General features: G+C 40.2%; 2 protein-coding genes across 4 annotated transcripts in view; one reads left to right on the top strand and one right to left on the bottom strand.

The window, feature by feature from the left end:
- adcy7 (adenylate cyclase 7) overlaps positions 1-7,580 on the top strand; it is a 62,695-nt gene extending 55,115 nt beyond the window's left edge. For both annotated transcript variants that reach the window (XM_023275818.3, XM_023275817.3), the window contains 10 exons: positions 301-438; positions 588-641; positions 1,099-1,295; positions 1,736-1,847; positions 1,972-2,130; positions 3,041-3,187; positions 3,386-3,493; positions 3,664-3,763; positions 5,554-5,678; positions 6,289-7,580. In XM_023275818.3, coding sequence (XP_023131586.2) covers positions 301-438; positions 588-641; positions 1,099-1,295; positions 1,736-1,847; positions 1,972-2,130; positions 3,041-3,187; positions 3,386-3,493; positions 3,664-3,763; positions 5,554-5,678; positions 6,289-6,435 — 1,287 coding nt within the window. In that variant the 3' untranslated portion in view covers positions 6,436-7,580. The remainder of the gene's footprint in view (positions 1-300; positions 439-587; positions 642-1,098; positions 1,296-1,735; positions 1,848-1,971; positions 2,131-3,040; positions 3,188-3,385; positions 3,494-3,663; positions 3,764-5,553; positions 5,679-6,288) is intronic.
- Positions 7,581-7,609: 29 nt separating this feature from the next.
- On the bottom strand, positions 7,610-19,570 carry brd7 (bromodomain containing 7). Of its 2 annotated transcripts, none has more exons than XM_023275819.3 (17): positions 19,430-19,570; positions 18,831-19,024; positions 18,664-18,757; positions 18,506-18,563; positions 17,635-17,779; positions 17,323-17,433; positions 16,021-16,190; positions 15,148-15,262; positions 14,836-14,911; positions 14,015-14,122; positions 13,748-13,883; positions 10,659-10,770; positions 10,505-10,558; positions 9,651-9,732; positions 8,714-8,857; positions 7,926-8,066; positions 7,610-7,795 (listed from the first exon to the last, which is right to left on the bottom strand). In XM_023275819.3, exons 1-17 carry the CDS (start codon positions 19,476-19,478, stop codon positions 7,725-7,727), a joined length of 1,860 nt encoding a protein of 619 aa, XP_023131587.1. In that variant the 5' UTR covers positions 19,479-19,570; the 3' UTR covers positions 7,610-7,724. The 2 variants fall into 2 exon arrangements, with proteins under 2 accessions (XP_023131587.1, XP_023131588.1); XM_023275820.3 differs by having other exon boundaries at positions 10,511-10,558.
- Positions 19,571-23,524: the final 3,954 nt, after the last annotated feature.

The following is a 23,524-nucleotide window of genomic DNA, read 5'->3' as shown; positions in this document are numbered from 1 at the left end:
CCAAAATTAGCCAGTGTGAGAATGGAAATGTGTCATGGAAGCAATCTCCTGCATTCACTGGGCTGCTGCTTTCAATAGAAGGCTACCATACTGACTTGACAGATGACATCTGACATTCAGTGCTTGACAGGCAGTGATTTCTACTCTCAGACAGATTCCTTCACTGCAAATAGCCGGCTGTGATTCACTCGCACATGATTTCTGGACATGGCTGACTGCGTAAAAGTCACATGCTACTTGTACCTGTTTGATTCCATTCTTTATATCTTTTTTATCCTCACTTGTCTTGATCCTCCGCAGCGCCTGTTTGCAGAGAAGCTGTCAAGGTGTCAGTGGCTGCCAGCTGTGTCTGAGGCGGTGGTTAAACGGCCATGTGTGCGCCTCCCTCTGGCAACTATCACCACTGCTGTCATCATTATCTTGGCAGTGTTCAACTTGGTAAGACTATGCGCACATGTTGAGTGCTAAGACAAGGCCATTATATACTCTATTTCAAGCTGTGTTCCACTTCATAGTTGCCATGCCAGACTTCAAAGCACGCTGTCCAGTGGATGCTTGTCAGTCAGATTTTTTTAACCCCCTTGCAGTGCTTCGTCCAGGCGCATTTGGAAGAAGATATGGCTGACCTCTTCTGTCTGCCTGTGAGTGATGGATTTATTAACTACAGACAATAATAAACATCAGCAATATTTTATCCTTGTAAGCTGTGACATTGAGGCTAAATTTTGACAGTCTTATCACTTACAGATACTAATTAGGTGAACCACCCAACCCAGTCACACCACTATAATAACGAACACTTACTTCATGCGTTAATATTTAATTAATGAAATCAATAAACATAATTTAAACCACACAACAACAGCATTCATATAAAAAATTCATTTTCTGTAATGCAGCTAGAATTATTAATAACCTCTTGAAATGTCCTTATCTGGCCCTAGAACCACAAAATTGTGTGTTACAATGTGTTACAACACCATTTTATCAATTGTTTGCATGGTGCTTATGAATGCTAAACGGGGTTGTTAATGGATTTGTTGCCTCTGTTATTTGTCACAGTTCTGATTTCATTTCTTCACTCTTTCTGTCCCTCAGTACTCTGTGTACTGCTGTATCTTATCACTCATTGCCTGTGGAGTCTTCCTGCGGGTGAGCTTTGAGCTCAAAGTGCTGTTCCTCACCGTGGCCTCCACAGCTTACTACATCATCATCCTCAGCACCAGGAGTCACCTGTTTTTGGCCTATGAAAAATTCCTGAATGCTCAGATCAATGGCAGCTGGAACTGCAACAGGTGGGAGAAAGTAAATCCCGTAGCATCTCTGATAGTGTTTCAAGGGTGTGGTTTCCTCATCTTGAAAATTTTCCCTTGTACCATTAAGGAAACATATAGAGGAGAACTATTTTCTTAGATCCTCTTGCACCATCTTGATTAACTTTTTAAAAAATTATTAAGTAAATTTTGGCAATCCAAGAACCTTCAGCTCCCAGTGGATCATGTATTTCATCTGAATTCTTTAATTAAACCGATTCCCAATAAATTTATGAGACCAATTTAATAGGTATGCATTTATAAGCCGCCTTATTACAGTGTAATAAATAAAATTAATTAATTTTAAAAAATATTAAAATTGCGTTCCACTTAATATTATTTGTTTTACACAAAATGGTTATCTCTGACAAGTGTAACTGAAAGTGAAGTTCTGGATGAAGAATGTTCTTTTTGCTCTACAGTGGAAACGATACTTCCATCTTGAACTGCATAGGGCTGGTAAAACACCCCCAGGGTATGAGCTGCATATACATCACACTGTTCCTGGTCACCATGCTCATCATCTCACAGCAGGTACTAACAACCTCTGCCGTTTCCACCTCATTTTATCCCTCACATCCCAAAGCAGACAAACTAAACACATGCGTCATACCTTTTTTTCATTTTTGACTCTAACCTGATGTGTTTCTGCTCTCAGAACGAGTCCTGCTTCCGCCAGGACTTCTTGCTGAAGTACAAGAACCACACAGAGCAGGATGAGATCGAGACCAGGGAGAACCTGAACCGCCTGCTGCTGGAAAACGTACTGCCGGCCCACGTGGCAGCACTGTTTGTTGGGGAGAATAAAAAGAACGAGGTGAGTGTTTTTGGTTGGATCTCTGTAGCTAACAAGCCCACTTATTGCTATGTAGTGATTGACTGGTGATGAAGACAAATTAAAAATGCTGCCATGAGAAATCAGTGAACCATGTAATATTACAAGTCATGTTAACTGGCAGCAAAAATCACATACTGATCATTGTTTCTTTCAGTACAACTGTGACTTCTTGTTGTCCGTTCAGTTGAGTTTTGCATTTTTTCATCAGTAAAGGGTGACAATTTTTTAAATAGTTTAATTGTTATCATGAGAGAAGTCCAGTGTCTCCTATGAGGTTTGGGTGTTCTAAAGATGTTTCATCGATATATTGAGGTATTTACCTCAGATCAGCTTTAAGATTAATATAAGTAAATCCTAATATCAGTGGGTGCAGTATCGATGCTCAAAGATACCAGCAGAGAGATTTTCTTGCAGCTGAGTGAAACATGATACTGTACACATTTATCAAGTTATCACTAGCAATCATTTTTTTGTGGTGGTGAGAAAAACACAAAACATCACACTGGGCAGCATAGTTTAACAAGAGTGGCTCTGATGCCTCACAGTATTGTGCTGCTTTATCCTGCACAATCTCAAGTTTGCCAAAAACACAGGTGATAGTGTGTGAACACTGAGGGACTTGCAAGGAAAAGTTCCCACAGACTACAATCGTTTTGTCTGGCAAGGTTTCCTCTTTACTTGTGAGTTTTTAAAGCATTTCAGAACAAATTTTTATGCCCATTTTCACTCTCAAAATTCTGCCCAAAATATAGATTGTTCTTTTAGCATCAACAAAGCAAGTAGACTGTTTGAGAGTAGAACTTTATTATGTAAACTTACCTGAAAGACCAACTATCTTGCTCTGTGTGGTAAAAGTATTAACCGTTGGTTTTTGTGTTTTTCCCAACAGGATCTCTACTACAAGTCATATGACTGTGTGTGTGTGATGTTCGCCTCAGTGCCAGATTTCAAAGAATTTTATACCGAGTGTGATATCAACAAGGAGGGCCTGGAATGTCTGAGGCTGCTCAACGAAATCATCGCTGACTTTGATGAGGTCAGGAACACAAAGAAGGAAAAGAACTTGTCTCTCAGTTCATTATCAGTCACTTGTCTGAGATACATATTTCAAATGTTGACCGTGTGGATTCAGCATTTGTTAATGACAGCAGGAACAAACAAATAGTAAATTAAAGGTTGGGATGCTAAAGATCCCATTGATTTCAATTCATTTCGATATCCTCCATCCCAACAGCTGCTGTCCAAACCAAAGTTCAGTGGTGTGGAGAAGATCAAGACAATTGGCAGCACTTACATGGCGGCTGCGGGGCTTAGTGGGACGCCTGGTCAGGAGAACAATCAGGTGAGGTAGCTACTGCTCCAGGGTCAGACTCCGAGCAGAACAACTGCGTTAACTGTTTCCAAGCACACCATAAGCACACTTTTCAATCTGTCATTTAAAAAAAAAAAAAGAAAGAAAAAAAACTAATAATGAGGCTGTGAAATGACATGACTCTTACTGTGCTCTTTTAGGATAGAGAGATTGGGATCATGGTGGAGTTTGCAATCGCTCTGATTGGCAAGTTGGATGGCATCAACAGACATTCATTTAATAGCTTCAGGCTTCGTGTGGGTGAGTGTGCTCAGCTGCTTGGCAGCTTTAGCATGGACTTCTCATTGACTGTGCACTGCACTGCACTGTATCCATCTCTGTTAAGGCTGGCACAGCATCTGAACTTGTTTCCTTGGTTACACTGTACATGATTGGCATATATATAGTTTTCTTACAGTTTGATAGAGCCTCTATTAGGAGTGAAAAATGTCTGTATAGATTTATGTCCTGTAACCTTTGGCAGAAATGTGTAGTGTCTGCTTTACGATGGTAAACTTGGCTACATCAAATAATAAATGTATTCCTCAAATGAAGACAGAGACAAAGGCTCTTTGAATATCAGAGAAACCCTAATCCCTGTGTACTGTGTCTGTAGTCCAGACAGTTGATTCTGCACAGACATGGATAAAAGTTTTGGTTAAAACATTTACATTTTTTGGGAGATAAAAACTTGCATAAGGCCTAAACACTGAAACGTTGCACCGAGTGGCATAAATCTTCTTTATCAGACTGCTGTATTTATCAGTAGCCATGTTTGAATGCCTTAAAACATATTCCAATAACATGCACTCTATGCTTATTTTTTAAACGTCTGTGGCACAGACCTTTTCTTTAAACAGTGACAGCACAACCAGGCTCTGAATGCATTCACTGATTTTAAGATGCATTTTGCAATTAAGTGCTTCATATTGTTAACAGCTTTTATCCTGTCACAGCTTTGGTGGTGAGCTCTATCAAAGGATAATAAACATACGCTACCAACACAATTAAGATGCTATTATTTCTGACTTGTGCTTCAGGTTTCATGTTGCACTTGATAACACAACATCTCATTCATCAGTATTTAAATGTATTCTCACTTTCATGATTTCAAGAGGCTTTGTAACCGTTACTTTTTGAGAGGAGCCCATAAAGAAAGGCCATGAAGCTGCATTCTTTATGACAGCCAACAGCAATTCCTCTGGTTGCAAAACAAGCCTGATTGTATAGAAGTCTGAGAAAATTACCCTACTTCCCACTTGATTTGATACCACAGTAAGCATTTTCCAGTTTAAAATCTGAATTGCTAGTAAGTCTCCTTCTATACAGTATGATATTGATTTTGTGAATGATTTTCTCCTATAGAGTAAAATAAACAAAAAATAAATAATGATAATAAACAGACTACTTTTTAGGGTAGGTCTACCTCATAATTGAAATGTTGTTACTATATGGCCGTGTATAGTGTTTTTGAGTTCTCATTTAGATCTACCCTTCATTCATTGCATCCAGTTTCAAAAGTAAACTGTATACTGTGAAATACAGAGAGGCAGACTCAGCCATGAAGGCTTTAATCAGTATTGTGTCAGCTCATTGGGTAAAAGTTTGAATGTACCATTAATTTATATGTAAAAGTCCCGAACTGTAGCTTTACCAACAGGTTTAATATTATCCAATTTTTTTTCAATCAGGTACTGTTTCAGCATCTGCTGCACAAAAGCCTGTTTTAGACTGACTGGAAAAGTTCAAGGCCACTCAGAAAATTTCTTTGCTGTGTAATGTCCTTGACAAATATGCTTGTAAAGCAGCAACACTGTATTAATTAAAATGTTTTCCTTAATTTGTTCATTCTGGTTAGCATTTCACTCTCTGGTACATCTAAGCCTCTCTCATCTCATATCTGCAGATGGATGAAACTCGCTTTTCATATTTCATTCTATTTTACCTGCTGCCGTTGTATGTTCTCTGAGAATTCTGCATTTGAACATTACACTTGATCATAAAATACAGAGTTAAACAAAGATTGTGTGCCCGTGCTTGTTTTTCCACAGGAATTAATCACGGCCCAGTGATAGCTGGAGTGATCGGGGCCAGGAAGCCTCAGTATGACATCTGGGGCAACACGGTCAACGTAGCCAGCAGGATGGAGAGCACTGGGGAGCTTGGAAAGATCCAGGTACCTTTAGCACCGTCCAGCAGAGGCAAACATCAATATTTCATTTACTGTTCTTAAAGGTCAAATAGTCACATGTCAGGGCTCACACAGCTCTTAAGCTTTGTATCGCAAATCTCAACACAGTCACAGCTCCCGCAGGGATCCGATTTCTAACTCTGGAGCCAGATTTTATTTTCAATATCCATCGTAACAGTGACAGGAACTGTTTCCATCATTATCATTCGTAAGAACATCTCAGGATAAACATTCCCTTTGTTTTTCCCCTGCAGTTGCACTTTATTGCTTGTATCACATTTACTACTGGATTAAAAACAGTTCATGCTTTACCTTGATAAATTGTGTGAATTACTTTGCCTCTGCTATAATGCCATTGTTCCCAAAGTGTATTACTGCCATAGAGAGCTGTAGTATAATTCTGTCACACTAAAATTACTTTGCTGCAAGGAAGGGCTCACAATGGATTTGGGACTATGTAAGTTCCTTTTGGTTTTATGTGAAAAAAAAAAGAATCATAGTGTCTAACCATTGAGCAGAAACAAAAACAGTCATGTTTGTCATTCAAATTGCACTTTGCTTAGCTGCAGCTGTGCCCTCTGTGCTCTACGTGCAGGTAACAGATGAGACGGCTGAAGTGCTGAATAGGCTGGGCTACTCGTGCGAGTGTCGAGGATTCATCAACGTCAAGGGAAAAGGGGAGCTGAAAACCTTCTTTGTGTGTACCGACATGAGCAAGCAGCAAGGTATGGGGCTGAGCTGAGGCCACGCCGTCACAGCTGACAGAACTGGAGACAGAGCCGTGTGCACAAGTCCAGAGTTTACACACTCCTGCACACCACAAAGGCAGACCTGACTCTAATCCAGCTGTGTTCCTGTGATGTTGCTGAATTAAGGATTTAGAGGAACTGCACCTTTGCAGGTGGATGTCACATTCAACACTTGGCACCCTTTAGTCAGATCAGGAGAAGATGACTGAGGAGATGGTCAGTATGTACAACCACCATCCTTTTCTATTCACAAACACATTCATGTCCAGTGATTAGTCACTGTTGTACCTTTTTCCGTCTCTTAACTTAATGTGATAGAAAAAATGTGTATTGTACTAATGCCAAAAAGTTGTTTTTTTCTTTGGTCTTTAAAATAACGATGGATTCTGTTTGGATCATAATCTGAAGCCCATCTGTATTCCTGTTTAAAAGGTGAAGGACACTCTGCTGTTACCGTGTAATGAGCAAGACGTATGTGAAGTGTTTTAAAGGGAGCAGTTTCAGTGTCAAAACTCTTTTCTTGCTCCCTTCTGCTGGACATATTCACCTAACAAATAGTAGTAAGTTTCTCTTTGTGGCCAGGCTGCAAATCCTAAAGCCATCTCTGATAAAGATTAGCACACTGTAACTTCAGGTTCAGGCTTAACAACTCTTTTACGTGGACCAGCTGTGCCGTTTGGCCACAGTAACAACTGTTTAATATTACATAAGACATGATATGTACTGTGTTTCAGGAAGAAATAGATAAATCCTTGTGCTGTATGTTTGTCATCTGTTTAAGGTGTTTATTCTGCACAGATAAGAAATCAATTTTCAGTGTGTTTTGCTGCCTGTCTGCATATATGCTGCAATGAGGAAGTCTGTGACGCTGTTCCGGTGTCTTTAGTCAGTGCAATCTTACAACCTGCCTGCTGTGAATGTTTTTTCTGGCCCCAGCTCAGACCCGATCTCTCTTTGTGCCTCTGAAACTTGATTTGTCTTGTGGCCTTAACTTCTGAGACCAACATCTTGTCTGTAATTGTGGTTACATAATAGTAATAATAACAATAATAATAATAATGTATTGGCCTTTATGTGAACAAATGTGACATTGACTTTTGTACAGTTACAGAATGTAATAAATGTTTTCCTAAGTCTGCAGCTTCTCATGCAGCTTTACACAAGAGCCAAGGTTTATAATAAAAACAAAGTTTATTGATTGAATGCATACAAATGTCACACAAAAAGCACCTTTTGTACAAAACTTAAGTTATTAAATTGAATGTGGGTGTTTGGAAATTCATCACACAGCAACAACAGGAACCACATCCGGACAGCTGGACAAGGTCTCCATTGGTTCAACCGTCTCTTTCACTGGAAGCAAGGAAAAGTATGTGCTGAGTTGTGGTTGAAATGCATTTCTTGGGTTAAATCAGGCATTCGAGTGTCTTTTTCCCACATGTTCAGGAAAAGTGAAGCTGTTCTGTACAGTGAGGTGTTGTACCTGTAGTGAGGTCTGTGAAGGGCTCAGGTGGTTCTGGAGGTACAGCGATGCCCATGGCCTTCCGGATACCGTAGATGCTGCTGACATCACATGGGGCCACTTGGCCAGTCAGCTCAGTCAGGTTCCCTGTCACCTTCTCAGCTGGAAAAGTGGGACACCTCACATGAGCAAGACAGCAGCAAACTATATGAAAGGTAATCCTATTTGGATATGAAAAAGAGGAAGTCGATAAATAATGGGAGCCTGTAACAGGTTCAAGTCTTTAACAGTTTTCACTGTTGATTCAACCTAGTCAGAACATATTTAGTAAGGATGCTGAAGTGGTTTTAAATACTGGGTAATTCCCCATTTTCACTGCAAAAAAAGAGAGGTAGATTGGAAGATCAAAAGCCCACTTGTATCTGTTGTGAAAATGAAGCTACAGCCAACAGCTGGTTAGCTTAGCCAAAGCAAAATCCAAAGAAAAGACGTGAGTCCTGCTCATTCGAGCAGCCCTTCCTGAGAAGGTGTAAATTTTCAGAGGTCACAAACTCTTGGCAGACTTCATCATAAAATAAAGGAAAATTGGTATTTCTGGGAGCAAAGCTTTGGTGAATACAAACCCTGGTAAAAGCAGATTGTTATTTTCACCAGATCACAGTTTAACAGTGAATTCTTGTCTGAAGCTAGAAGACAAACCACATCTGTGTAAAATGGATGCCAAAGACATAAACGAAGGGCTGTTAGAGGTCTGGTGTCGACTGCTTGAATACAGGAACAAAGGGGCCCAAGCAGTGGGAGGCTCTTACCCAGCTCCAGCTCCTTTACAGTTGGGGCCAGTAAGCAGATCATGTTAGGTGGCTGCTTGGCACTCAGACGCTCCTTCTGAGCTTCCTGCAAGTCGCGCAGCAGCTTTGTAGTCTCGTCCAGCTTCTGCTGGAAGTGCAGGGCCTCTGTGACAGACAGGAGACAACACACACCGTTAATGCTTCCTCTGGGTTCCTCCAGTTACCTTGTGGTAAACCCCTCCCCCGCCCCACCACACCACCGGTTACACTTATTGCACACAATACATCCATTCTTCCTGCACCCTCATACAGACCCTAATAATACATCAATATGAGTGCTGAGAGGAGAGAGGGGAAGAAACTGTCGGGCTGTTACAAAGATCTAAGAGGAGACATAATAGGATGATGAATGCCTAATGTGTTTTACATTGAGGGCTGATTTTTGTTCATTTGAATTACATCAATTTAAATAGGATTTGAAGTGCAATTATGAATTTGCATGTCAAACAGACCAGTAACCTGCTCTCTTAGTTAATCTTATTATCAAGGGGTCGTTATTACATTACATTAGTTAATTGTCTGAAGGTTGTATTTGGTATTGTAGAGATCAAGCTGTTCATCTCAATGGCTTCTTTGGGTTGCTGCCCAATTCTTAAATGAAAACTATTTTTTATCTTCTTCTCATGTGTATTCCCCTTATTTCCTGTTGTCTAGTCAAAGGCATTAAACATCTTTCTGCAGAGTTTAATTCAATATTTTAAGACCTTTTTGATACCACAGAGAAAGACATTTAATACCTTTTTCATTATCATACCAAAGAACAGTGGGAAACTAGCAGAGACTGGAAGGCCTAAAACCAGTTATCAATTACAAGAAAACCTTGGAAAACAACCTGATAATCATTAAAAATGTGGTTACTTGCACACCTAAATGCAAAACAAACAGTCAGAAGTTTTACCCCCAGAGAGCTCCTCAGACATCTGCAGGCCAGCAGCAGAGCGCAGGAAGTCCAGCCTGTTGGATGCTTCGGGTTCAGCTACCTACAAGAGACAGAGGGGAAACGACATGTTTACTCAGATTAAAAAACTGCATTCCACGGTGGACAGCTGATGCGTCGAGGGAAAACCCGGGCCTTTTGAAGCCGCTTTTGTCATGCTGCTTCTTTGCTCTAATAAAATCAAACCTAATCAAAAGCTGCAACACCCGAGCTGGGAGATGAGTGTAAACTGGAGAGCAGCCAAGAACAGCAAACAGGCAGCACAGAGGGTCGCTGTGTGCCTGATGGTGGGGCCCGTGCTTTGGTTTCCTACGCTGCTCTGAGGAACGATTCAGTTTTACAGCCAGCGGGCACTGAAAGAAAACACAGTGCTCTCCAAATTCTCCATCAGCGGGCCTTGAGCGAGTAGCACTGCTGTGTTCTGAAGGGCAATGTACTTTCCATGCGTGCATGGATCACGGCTAACTGCAGGCCCCTGCTATGTTGACACAGCTGGTTGATGCCGCAACCATCAGCAGAGGCCATCTATAACCCAAATGAAATCAAGGATCATCGTATGGGGTGTAAAGCAAGAACATGTGACGAGCTTCACACTGAACAGCGGCACAGCAGGAGCTCCTCTTTCAAGCATCGCATCCAACACTGATTAGGATGGGGGGGGTTTGATTTTGTGTTTCATATCTGATACTTGTCATCACTCAATGTATTTGCAGAATGTCCATTTCTACTCTACTGTGTGCAGTTGGACTGAATAATGTACAATAGTTGTTTACTGCTGATAATAGTTCAGGTTTGTATGTAGGATTCAACTCAACTCTAACCTCCATGTCATCCTTGTCCTCCTGAGTATTTGCTGGCACCTCCACCTGCTGGACAGAATAGCAGGAAAAAACATGAATTATTTAGTCCACTGATAATATTTCTCTGTACGGTTAAGTTCAGTAGCAAGATGTCACAGTAGGTGCTTACTGGCTCAGTCTCCTTCAGGACTCTTGAATGCTCTCCGTTGGTCATTGCATCCAGAAGATTGTCTGCCAGTTTGTACACATACTCGTCTGATTTGGCCAGAAACTCTGACAAGCTGCCAAACAAACAAACACACAGTCACCACTACTGTTTTGTAAGCAGCAGCAGTGTAAAAATGTGAATCACTTTGTTGGCTTAGAGTAATGAGAAGAAGTCGATATCGACACTGCTGACACTAGTTGGAAAAATAACCGCACCTCCTACACAGTCAGGCAGAGACAGGACCTGCTACTAACAGTAATTACACATTTTCATACATTTGACAGCAAAGTCACAGCGTGTTTTTACATACTGTAAAGAGAAAAAAAAGCATTCAGGAGACAGTGTCCCAAAAAAACAGCTGAATAAAGTCATATGCTTAATACATACTAAATGAAGTGTCCAGTGTTAATTACAACACATTACATAAGGGTCAGTGACATAACGGGGTATGGATCCATGTCAAAAATGCAACACGGACAAACTGTCACCCCACGAGGCAATAACCTTATATACACTAACGGTCAAAAGTTTTGGAACGCCCCAATTTTTCCATTTTTTTATTGAAATTTAAGTAGTTCAAGTTAAATGAATAGCTTGAAATGGGACAAAGGCAAGTGGTGAACTGCCAGAGGTTTTTAAAAAAAAAAAAAAAAAAAAAAAGGTAAGGTTACCCAAAGCTAAAAAAATAATGTACATTTCAGAATTCTACAAAAGGCCTTTTTAAGTGAACAAATAATGGGTTAACAACTTAAAGCTGTTCTGCAGTAATGGAGGTTGATCAAGCCTTTGAAAGTTGCAGCTACCAAATCCTTACTCCCAACCCTCTGTCTGCATAAAAGTAGTGTTGGATCACACCGTGGCACCATACCCTGGAGAGCATTATTTGAACAGTATTGTACTGGAGAAAGTTAGTGTGTTGCTATAAAAATGGTGAGGAAAAAACAATTAACAATAGAAGAGAGACAGACCATCGCAACACTTAAAAATGGAGGTCTTTCCTACAGAGAAATTGCGAAGAAAGTCAAGGTGTCAGTGAGTACAGTTCTCTTCACCATCAAAAGACACTTGGAAACTGGAGGAAACTGACAGGAAGACGTCTGGAAGACCCAAAGCCACAACAGAATCAGAAGACAAGTTTTAGAAAGTCAACAGCTTGGTGATAGGTGGCTCATAGGACAACAGCTTCAATCACAGCTTAATATTAGTCATAGGAAGCAAGTCTCAGTTTCAACTGTGAAGAGAAGACTTGGAGTTAAATGTTTGACAGGTCAAGTTGCTGCAAGAAAGTCACTTTTAAGACATCAGATTAAGAAAAAGAGGCTTGCCTGTGCCATGAAACATTGCCAACGAACTACTGAAGGCTGGAAGAAGGTATTACGGATTGATGAATCAAAATTTGAAATCTCTGGTTCATTATGCAGGATTTTTATACGCCATGAAGTAGCTGAAAGGATGATTCCTCAGTGTGTGACTTCAACTGTCAAACATGGAGGAGGAAGCATGATGGTCTGGGGCTGTTTTACTGGATCCAGTGTCAGTGACTTGTACAGAGTGAGAGGAACCCTGAACCTGAACGGCCACAGCATTCTGCAGCACCATGCAGAACCCTCTGGTATGTTCCTAGTTGGTCAGGAGTTTATCCTACAGCGAGATAATGACCCTAAACATAAAAAGAACAAGATGATAAGCTTGAAAACATGGAGTGTCAGCACAGTCTCCAGACTTAAACCCCATGGAGCTGGTAGCAACCTACAAGTGCAACACATTTATTGGAACTTCTGCAACAGAGCTGGAAAGAACTTGCTGAAGAACATTTGATTTCCATTGTGGAAAGAATGCCACAAGTGTTTTCAGCTGTTATATCTGCTAAAGGTGGCTACTTTGATGAGTCAAAAATTTAGAATACATTATGGTTTCTAAATTGATTTTTTATAACTTATTTGTTCTATGTTTTCATTTCAGAGTACAATGAGACATTAACATGCGTAATTTCCAATAAAAAACTGGAAAATTGGGGTGTTCTAAAACTTTTGACTGGTAGTGTAGATGTTCTATCTTTGCGTTAAAGTTAACCCTACATACGCTGCCTTAAACTCTGTTTGAACTTTCTATGCTACGTAAAATCAATGACATTACAAATATAAAACATACACTTGTTTTTATTTGGGCATTTGTTTTCTCATAACTCGTGCTATGACACACATTCATGTTGCCTCTTTTAATGACAGTGGTGATGTCACTGCTCTCTCACCTTTCAGTCAATCACAATCTCTGCCTCTCTTAAGCTAGTGAGCTTCAACATCTGCTACCACATTTAAGCAGTTAGCTCCTTGTTAGCTGGAACAACTACAAAACGTAGTACACAGTCATAGTAGCTCTATTTCTGTCCCTCTCCAGCTCTTTATTAAACCCCTAAAAACTCACCTTTGTGTGTCAACATTACAGTCTTTACTTTTTGAGTCCTGCCTTAATATGACTGACATGTAACACTTTACAGTTTCCTCTTCAATGTGCAGATCTATGAAGTCCCTGCCTGTCCCTCTCCAATGATCTCTCCCCACTCTTTGCACCTTGAGCACACCAGCCCACCTTTTTTTTTTATCTTCAGAGCTTAGAATTAACATAGCAGAGGCAATTTTTATTAATTAAGTAAGTTTAAAAGTGAGTATAAAACCAATTTTAAGTGATTCCCTTATATATTTTAGTTTGTACATTATTTATTTCATTGTAACTCTTTGTTTACCTAATGCTGCAAACTTTAGAGTTCCATAGGGTGCAGCAAACCAAGGATGTAATGACTGTCATGCGGCATAGTGATCCAGAATGCCTCAAGAGAGTAAAACGGAAAGAAGATGAAACCAAAGTCTGAGAACAAACAGGTTGAAGTCAGAGTGAGGCCCAGTCTACAGCTGACAGCTGATGTCCTCTGAACTGAGTGAACTCAGTGAAAAAGAGCAACATCTGGAAAGTTTTCAGTCAGGAATCCCTCATGTGATGCTTTGTATAAATGCCACAAAGCTTCAGTGCGTTCATGGTCATCCTCTACATACCTGTCTGAGCCCTGCAGGCTGGACTCCTCTCCATAGAACGAGTAGATGAGGTCAGAATCGTCCTTGCTGACGTTGGCGAAGCTGGAGTCGTAAGTGGGTGCGTAGGAGGTGTACGGCCCATAGTTCATGTAAGACACTGTGGAGTGTGTTAGACACGAGACAGCTTATTGTCTTTTATGTTAGCTCAGCCAACAGTGGGCAAAGGTCTGATGTTAGGGCTCTGATACTGGCAAAGTACAGAAACACTGGATTGGAGCAGGATAGTACCTGGAGTAATACGGTTCCTCTTGTCTTCCCTAAAGCCCTGCAGAGTGTTCACACCGCTCTGCAGCCGATTGGACATCATGCCCAGTTTCACAGGACAGTACCCAGCATCTGCAACAGCAAACACTGACATTAGGTTTTCTCAATTGCATCTCAAGATTATTTTTATTCTTAATATGTGTGCGGATCATTTTCTCACTTAATTATTTGCCTTTAAAATCTCTCTCTGGTCCTTCATTTAGCTCCTAAAGTTTTTTTCCCACTAAAATGATCCCTTCTTTCCATAAAATGGCTGAGATTTACACCGTTGCTTCCTCTAAAATGCACAGATCTATGAAGTGCTTAACTTTCTCTATCCACACCTGCACTTCTCACTGCAGATTGAGCACACCAGCTCTACGCTACACAATGGTACGTTGTAATATAACTCAGTCATACATGTTCAAACTGGAAACTAATTTGAAAAAATAATAACCATAGAGATGGTTCCACTCTACAAACAGGCAATGGTTAGTTCGGTTTGTCATGTGTGTAGCCCTGGAAGTCTGAATCCATAGTTCTGAAACTGTCATCAGCATGCTTCATTGTCAAAGTACAAATGCTCAGCAATGGCACTGATGGCTTATTTTGTCCAAGATGTGTCTTCCAGCAATATCAAACACACTACATGGACAAGTTAACAAGGTTACAGACTTGATTTTCATCAGAGGGGATCTTAACCATGTTTAAAAATAGTAATGACCATTATCAGGCACTTATCTGTTTCACTAATCAAAGAATAAACTACCTGTTTGAGCTATCTTGAGGTTCTAAAAAGGACATACCTCCAGCTGATGGATCTGCTGGGTTGAGGATAGCCAGAGTGGTGGAGCCATCAGACTTTCGTCTTGCAAACTCCAACTATACAACAAATGAATTGTGAACCACAGTTCAGAGGCAGGAAAATAAAAAAACACTTTCCAGAGTGAGAAATTGCTCATACTGTGTTGTACAAACCACCTCAAACAATGGAGCTGCCATTAAACTCAGATATATTTGTTGGACATTTTGTCAATTGATGGCCTTAAGATGATGCTATGTTTAATAGCAGATGTGATGATAACAAAAAATAATTAAGTTTAACCCTGCTTTCTCACATCGCACTGCAGCACTCTGCTGGACAGCTTTCCTCCAGACTCCTCGATGACCTTGCGGATTTCCTCAAGCTCTTTCTCTGCCTTTGTTGCTTCGTCCTTGGAGTCCTTGTCCTGTCTGCAAATGAATAGGGAAATTGAAAGACGGCGGATGAGACACTTTGACCGTGAATGAAAAGGTTTCTACTTTGTGGCGACAACAAAAAGCATATACAAAGAAGCAGAATACTGCAATGCGTGAGTTTTTTAGTTCATTGAACGCCTTCTTTCATTCCTCTGATAATTTACCTGTAAGCTTTTGCTGACGTCACCAAATGCTATTACGATTTTTATACACGATCTCTTTTTGAGTTAGAAAGGTAAAAAGTAGTGGAATAAAAAGCAGCACATTGACAGGCTTTCTGAGGCTGTTTCTCTGATGGTGACTCATAACCAACACAGAATTTCAGTTGTCAGGTTCTGTTACATCACTCGGCAACAACACAGATGTAAAAGAAAGATGAACAGCCATGAGAGCAAACAAGCTCCAACATGCTGTCAGGCATTCCTCACATTCTCAGCCTCCAGCTCCACAGAGAAAAAACGACTCACTGCAGAGTCAGAGGAAACAAAGCTCTCAGAAACCAACGCGGCATTGACAGAATGGGAAACCATTTTTGTTAACATGCTGCTTTTCTAGCTCTGGTCCTGATCAGTGTTTTTGGCTTCAGTTGTATTAATGTGCAACCCACCACTATTTCACCTTATTTTTTAATCTTAAAATCTGGGGCTGTGGCAGGCCAGTTATCATTTCAGGGGTTCTGAACTGCAGCCTCTGCTACATTAAGTGTACATTAAGAAATGTGTGACTTGGGTAAAGTGAGCAGGTTAAAGGACCTGGGTGTGCTGGGTGTCTGGGATCTCTCGCTGCTGTCCGTGGTCGCAGGCCCGTCCTTGCTCTGGTCCAAGTTGGTGCCTCCTTGTTCCTCACATTTCAGCGGCTGTTTGGCAGAAGGGTCCAAGCCAGCCATGAAATCTATGCTCTGCTTCAGACTCTCTATCCTCTCCTAAAAGAAAGATGAAATTTTTTTTTCATTTATTATCAGGAAAGAGAGAAGAAGAAAAACTGGTTATGGTGCTGATCATGCTGTGTGTAATAATGTTGAGGGCGATTTGAAGCTATCTGCTGCCCCCATCTGTTGCATCGTTGAAAACACAAGGACACTTAGTTTTGCTCCAAACTGCTATTTGAGGTTTAAAGCAAACTGCTATTGTGGGAGTGCATGAACATTAAGCTCATTAAATTTGTAAACGCATTTTTCCCCTCGCTCCAGATTAAATCTGAGTTTTCTCTCCCCAAAATGTAGCAACAAAATAGGGTAAATCTGAAAAAATTGGTGTACCAAAGAAAACATAGCTTTTAGCAATTGAAATAATAAACCAACCCAGTGAGAATCAGGGGTTCTGTCACACAAGAATTATATTTAGTCACCTCTGACATCCACTGCAATCATTCGTTCAGCATGCCATTTGGATTTATGTTCAATTTATCAATGAGATTATCAGTAATGGGTAATAGAGGAAAAAATAAGGATTATATCTCCACAGCGTGCAGTGTTCATGGACTGCAATTAATTCCCCCAGTAATGTAAAAAGATGGAAACATGAACACTGTATGCTTGACCACAGAGACTGAAGGACATTGAACAAACTCTTAAGGCAGAGAAACCGGCTGTGTGTGCAGCCAGACAGCTTTCGGTGGTCTTTAACTTTTGCATCTTCAAGTGTTTCACTGTGGACAGAGTTTTCCACAAAAATGACCAAGACAGCTAATGTAGACACAAATAGTTTCAACAGAAAAACAACATTTTAGTATAAAGATGGCTAATGGAGACTTATAGTGCCGAGGTTAGATCATGACATACTGTGTAAATACCATCTAGGTTAATTTCTGAATGAGATTATGAAGACATAATTACAATAATATTTGGACCAAGAAACTTTTTCATACTTAAAGGCCATTTCTTAATGACACTATTTTCCTACAATCCCCTCGTAAATACTGTTGGTCTCAATAGCTAACAGGGAACAAATAGAAAACATTAAGGCTTATGGTCTCTCACAATAAAGCAAACAATAGTCCGATGAGGTTTATGGAATTTCCAATTGAAGTCTTTTTCTGAATCTTCTGTGTCATACCTGGCTCAGGATCTTCATTCCAGAGTGTAACAGTTTCCGAGCTGCTTTATGGTAGATTGTTTCAGGTTTGTTGTAAATCATGGCGTTTTCACACATGATCCTGAAATCGACCTGCATCAACAATACATCCCATGTCAAACACTTGACAATATGACAAACAAAATAGCTTCGGTGAATCAAAACACAATCAAGATTGTATGACAAACCTTACATTTGGAAATGTAACATTTCTACCTTACTGTTTGAATTTTCTCACTTTAACCTGCCAGATTTTAAGCTGTACATCTACTAAAAAATTACAACAACAGGTACCTTGAGTTCATCCAGTGACTGGTAGCACTCTTTCTTTACTCTTTCCTTCATTGTACTGAAATCCATTGGACGCTTGATAATTGAGGAGTAGCCAGGAGCAATGAGGTCTGTCACTGGAAATGAAAAGAATGCACTGGGGTCTTTCCTACGGAGAAAACAAACATGAAGTTATTACTTGCAGCAACAAGAATTCAGGAACAGTACACAACAAAGAGAGAGAGGTGTTACTTAATAATATAAATCACAACGCTGTGAGATGACTTGCTACTTGGTGTGTCACAATTACTATGTAATCGACTGTTGCCAATTATTTGAACTAATTTTGTATAATCATTAAAAGCATTTGCATTTGCCTACATAACAGTTGAGATGAAAACACACATTTCAATCTCTATTTCCACATACTTTCACACTGTTTGCATTCTTCTTCTAATATGATGTAATGGCAACAACTGTTTATCTCAAGGTGCTCTGCTACTGATATCAGACTGATTGGATGTTGATGAGCCTGTATTGACATTGATGTCATGGCTTTAGTTTCACAGCCAGACACCACAGCACCGATTTGGACACAGGGAAGTTTTAAACCAAATAAAACTGGAGAGCTAATTAACATGTAGGAGGTAATTTTACAAATGGGCAACAAAAAGTTGGAAGACAAGGGCACTAATGTCAAAGGTCTAAAACTAATAGTGGCATAGAATCCACAGAAAAATACATTTAAAAGTACTGTTTATTGCAATTATTTGAACAACAATTGTCAATTAAAATTCCATGAACATGACAGCCCTACTTGCTGTTACATGTGCAGTATCTCATTCATAAGCACACAAATATACATATTTTGCACATAAACATGTGAATTATGTACCTTTGAAGCTGCCTGATGAGCTGGTTCAAAGCTTCCTGCAGAGGAGTCTGCTCTTTTTCTGAGAACATAAAACGTATAGATGAAATGTTAAAATAATCATCATAAAACAAAAACTTTGAGATTAAGTGTTGGTATAATTTTTATTATTTTAAGACTACCTTCCAGTTTATCCAGTTCTGAGCGTATAGGAGTTCTGCTCTGCTCTCGGTCATCGTCTCCATCGGCATCCTGTCCTTTCTTCTTCTTTGTCATCTAACAAAAAAAAACATTAAATCTACCGATCCGTATCTCAACGACAGGGGATCATGATCTGTAGTGACTGCACCTTTTTCTTTCCTCTGTCATCCTCTGGTGAGCCAAGGTTCCTCTCCTTATCCTTCTTCTTTTTCTTCTTCTTGTCTTTGGGTTTGTCAAAGTCCGCCTGCTGCTCGTCGTAAAAAGTGTCCAGACTCGAGCTTCCCGTGGTCACTTCGTTCCCGGATACTTTTAACACCAGCTTCAGCGGCCTCTCTCCGTATTCTGCAGAAACAAAACCAGCGAGTGTGCCTCATCGAGCTAACAGATAAACCTGTGACAGCTCGGAGATGCTGGAAACAATGGCTGCTAACCGCTACCTCGGAAGTTGTTTTTGTAAAACTACAGCTTGAGCTTATGCTGTGTTGTATTCCTAAATTGTCAACCTTACGCTTTAGAACAAATTGTGTGTAACAGACAGAATGAAACAGGCAGAAAAATATACTCATGAACCACTCCTGGGAGCTAGCGCAGCAGTCAGCTTGTTAGCTAAATATTCAGCTAGCTAATACTATGGTTGCGCTAACTCGGCTATCAGGCGCGAAACAAAGGATTCCAGTTCGAGTTTTCAAAACAGCGTAATAATTAACTTATGTTGATAAATGGTTGTACTATCTGAAATGAAAATACCTTCATATCCGTGTTTTTCTGACTTGTGCTTCTTGTGCTTCTTGCCCATTGTTTGTATTTTGGTCTGCTACCGGCCGGTTGGTCCTTCTGCTCCGTGTGGAGGAAGCAGCGCAGCGGACTGAGCAGAGCGGCACCGCCTGCAGCGACACCTACCGGTCAGGCGGCCACAGAGCACGATCACGCGACCATTGTTCTGCCGGCAGGGGGTGAAATAAGCTTGAAAATAAACTACAGCTGCTGACCAAACCCTGCTAAACTTTTCTTCTGTGATAGAAGCCCTTGTGAATCTCGAACTTCACTGTCAGTGTGCGTTATGAACTTTTCTTGGGAGACTATTTGTCAACAATAAGTGAAATAATCTGTCAGCTGGAGCAAGCAGACTTCATCATTGCTCTTGTGCAGGATAATGAAGCTCCTATCAGCTCCACAGGGCCAAATTAGGTCCTTATTCTGCGCACTGAGCTAAGTAAATACAGAATGACCTTAAATGTATAGATTAGACGTAAGATGATCTCCTTCACTCACACTGTAGACATAAAGAAACCTGAAAAGGGCAAGTCCATGGCCAGTTAAAAGAGCATGTCCATTGATGGTGTAGCGTTCTTTCATCAAGTTGGAATGCTTGCAAGTGAGACAGTAAAGGGATAAGGGTTAAAACTGAAGCATCAGAGGCTGACTTATCCTGATTTATAGTCTACTGTGTATGTCAGGCTAAAAAAAAAAAAACCTAGCTACTACACTTCCCACAATACAATGCGATGCATTCTTGCATTCATCTTCTCATGCTTCCTAAATGTTTATGGCCAGTGTTAAGCTTTCATCTGTGAATGTCTACTAGAGTCTGTGTGAAGTAAATCTGACCACTGTGAGATTCCACGTTATACCCCACTGTGGACATTCATGTATAACGAATTACTGTCCAAAGGCAGTAATGTACATTCTCAGCAGTACTGTGCACACATAGACACCGGTCTGCTGTGCTGTATAGCACAGAGTCCTCCAAGTGGACCAGAAAGTTGTATAATAACAACAAATATGCGTCTATGGAGTCCACAGCTGTCAGCATGCAGGTCCACAAGAGAGTATCATCAAGGCTTCAGGCTGTCAAACTCTGTTTCCAGTTTGTAGCACCGGCCTTCATTTATAAATGTGGAAATGATGATACTGTCAGGACTATTTTTCAGAGTTGAGAAAGTTGCCTCCAGAGCCACAAAACACATCATTCAACTGTTTTTAAAGGCAGAGTATCATCCTCAAATGAGTAGCTGTGTAAAGATGTGTAAGAGCAGTGCACTGCACCTCTAATACTGAATTTGTGTTGTAACGCTCTTTATGTTATCTTGGACGGCCTTTTTCAACAGTCGGGGTGTTTGCATTGGCGAACACACACTTGCAATGGGTGCTCTTCTTCCAACTTTAATTCACAAATGAATTTGCTGAATCTTGTTTAAATAAACCAGACTAATCTCAGAGGGGAGACAGATGACACTTGGTTGGAACTGGGCTTCACAGGACTCTGTACAGTCTGGAGCTTCCCTGCCTCGCAGAGCTGTTATGCTCTGTTAAATCGGCACATATTGTACCGGCTGATGAATGACAGATGTTTTATTCATGGAGGAAAGATAGTGTACATTCTTTGAAGCACATTCCAGGTTTTATGAAGAGGGAAAAGGATGGGGGCAGAAGGTTTGAAAGGAATGAAGATTGACTGAATCCACTATTTCAGCCATTCCTGCCTTCAGATGAAGAGGTGATTCTGACACTCTGTTGATGTTTGAGTCTCCTATCTCAGCAAACCCATCCCCGCCAAATTACATCGTGATCTGTGTCATGAAATACCACCACCATGCTGCATTCTTTACATACACGTGGGATTGTGAGCTCGTACTCTGGTGGAGAAAGTTTCAAAGTTACAAAGCTAACAAATTTTTATCTATGGATAACAAAGGGGGAGAGTCATTGTTCCCTAAGAATTTTCCTGTAACTCGCTGAGAGAGAGTTTGTCTTTTTACCTCTTATTCAAATAAGAGGTACAAGGAATGAGATAGAACCCACAAAGAAAAGACATTTGTGGGCCTACAAAATCATGGAGTGATCCTTAATCTTCCTACTGTGTCTGAGGAGTTTGTACCCTTATTGTCCACCGACACATTTTAAATATGTTTAAATTCATTACTTAGCACTAAAAGTAATACTACTACTAATAATAATTTAATAAAAACAAGTATCTTAGATAGATAGATAGATAGATAGATAGATAGATAGATAGATAGATAGATAGATAGATAGATAGATAGATAGATAAGTGGGTAGCCATAGTTATTGTATGTATGTTAGACCACATCTAACATACAATGTAGAAATAATTTTTTAGTTTAAAATTGGCAAACATGTAACTGTATTGGCTCATGATAAACAGGGAAGATTAATACTATACCATGAGACCACGAAAGATTTATTCTAAACTAAATATGTCCCAAAATAAATTTGTATTTTGTTTCATTTGTATTTTCTCATTGTTTAAAACAGAAAATAGAAAATCATTGTTGCATCAGTTGTGTCACAGGTGAAAATGAAATGTATATAATATCCTAAAAAAAAAATGGGAAAAGTCATTTTAATTTCCAAAAACAATACTTAATTTTGGTTAAATGACACAACAAATCTTTTGAACAAGTGTCAACTCTTTGGAGGTGTATGTGTACACACTGTGCCAGATATATGATAAGATGTGAAATATTATATTACTATAACCTGGGTGACTGAGAATTTACACAAACAGTTGCATTTACAGTTATAATTATAATATAATTAATTATAATATATAATTATTAAGTTATAAGTAATAGTTGTATTTACACATCAAGCAAATATGGAGCAACATTATCTTTCATTTGGAGGCTTGGTATTGCCCACTGATGAATTTTGAGTGTGAACCGAAACACTAAACCAAAACAATGAGCTAAAAGACTCTAAAATGCTCTCCTGAGCTGACCTGAACTGCAGTATTGTGTCAATCATCTTTGGGTTCATCAGTATGAGGACTCCTTTAATAGTATGCATAGGCATTTTATTGATCGTTGACATAGAATCATTGATTAGTGCAGCTTTAAAGTCACACTTCCCATTAGGCATATTTCATATTAACCAGATAGCATAAATTTTGTGTCTGGCAAAACAATGTGAATCAGTTTCCCTCTATATGAGAGGGTGCTGTGGTGTGTAGAATCCAAGTCCTGCATACAGTAGCTTTAAATCAAGTGACTTTAAATCATAGAGGGTCAAGTACACTTTTACACTCACATTCTAAATTTTTAACAGGACCTATCTAGTGATCATTTTAGGGTGACTATAAAACCGGCACAAACTTAATTCCTTCTTTAGTGTACAACACAGCAGTGTGACGAGTACAGTGGTCAGAGGTAGTGGTCTCGTGCAGAATGTGCCACTCTCCATCGGGCCCTCTGCAGCTCCAGAGAGGCCGTGGGATCCGTCTGCTTCAGTCCAGCTGTGCAGCTGCACACGCACTGGAAGTTCGTGGATTAAAAGGAGATCAGTTACACCAAACAGGGCTAACAAATGGCAGATGTTGAGAAATTCATTATCCTCTGTCACAACAGACGGGCTAAAGGGACCCAGAGACCGCTTCCACATGAAAGCAGCATCCCAACAGAACCATGGGAAACCACTTCCCGCTCAGCAGACTGGATGGAACTGGGATGTTTTGGTCTCTGCACATACACACAACAAAAACAGGCATACAAAGCCAGGCTTTGGATGGTTTATCTGTCTTGCACATGGTTCAACTGAACCAGAAAGGCTGTAGATGCCAGTACTGGAGGACTTTTAAAGTGCTGGAACAATCCAGTCTGAGTCTTGTCGTAAAATGTTAGTTTTACATGTTAATGACTGTAGCGTACCTGAACTGGGGAGATGACGACTTAGGGTGAAGGCAGGGAACACCCTGGACAGGCCACCATTCTGTCACAGGGCAACACATAGAACACATAGAGACAAACAATCACTCTCACATTCACACCTACGGACAATTTAGAATGTTTGGCACTGCAAAAAAAAACCCTGAAAAACAAACAA

Source organism: Amphiprion ocellaris, chromosome 1, assembly GCF_022539595.1.
Source record: "Amphiprion ocellaris isolate individual 3 ecotype Okinawa chromosome 1, ASM2253959v1, whole genome shotgun sequence".
NCBI classification, from domain to species: domain Eukaryota; kingdom Metazoa; phylum Chordata; class Actinopteri; family Pomacentridae; genus Amphiprion; species Amphiprion ocellaris.
This window is presented reverse-complemented; position numbering and strand designations above follow the sequence as displayed.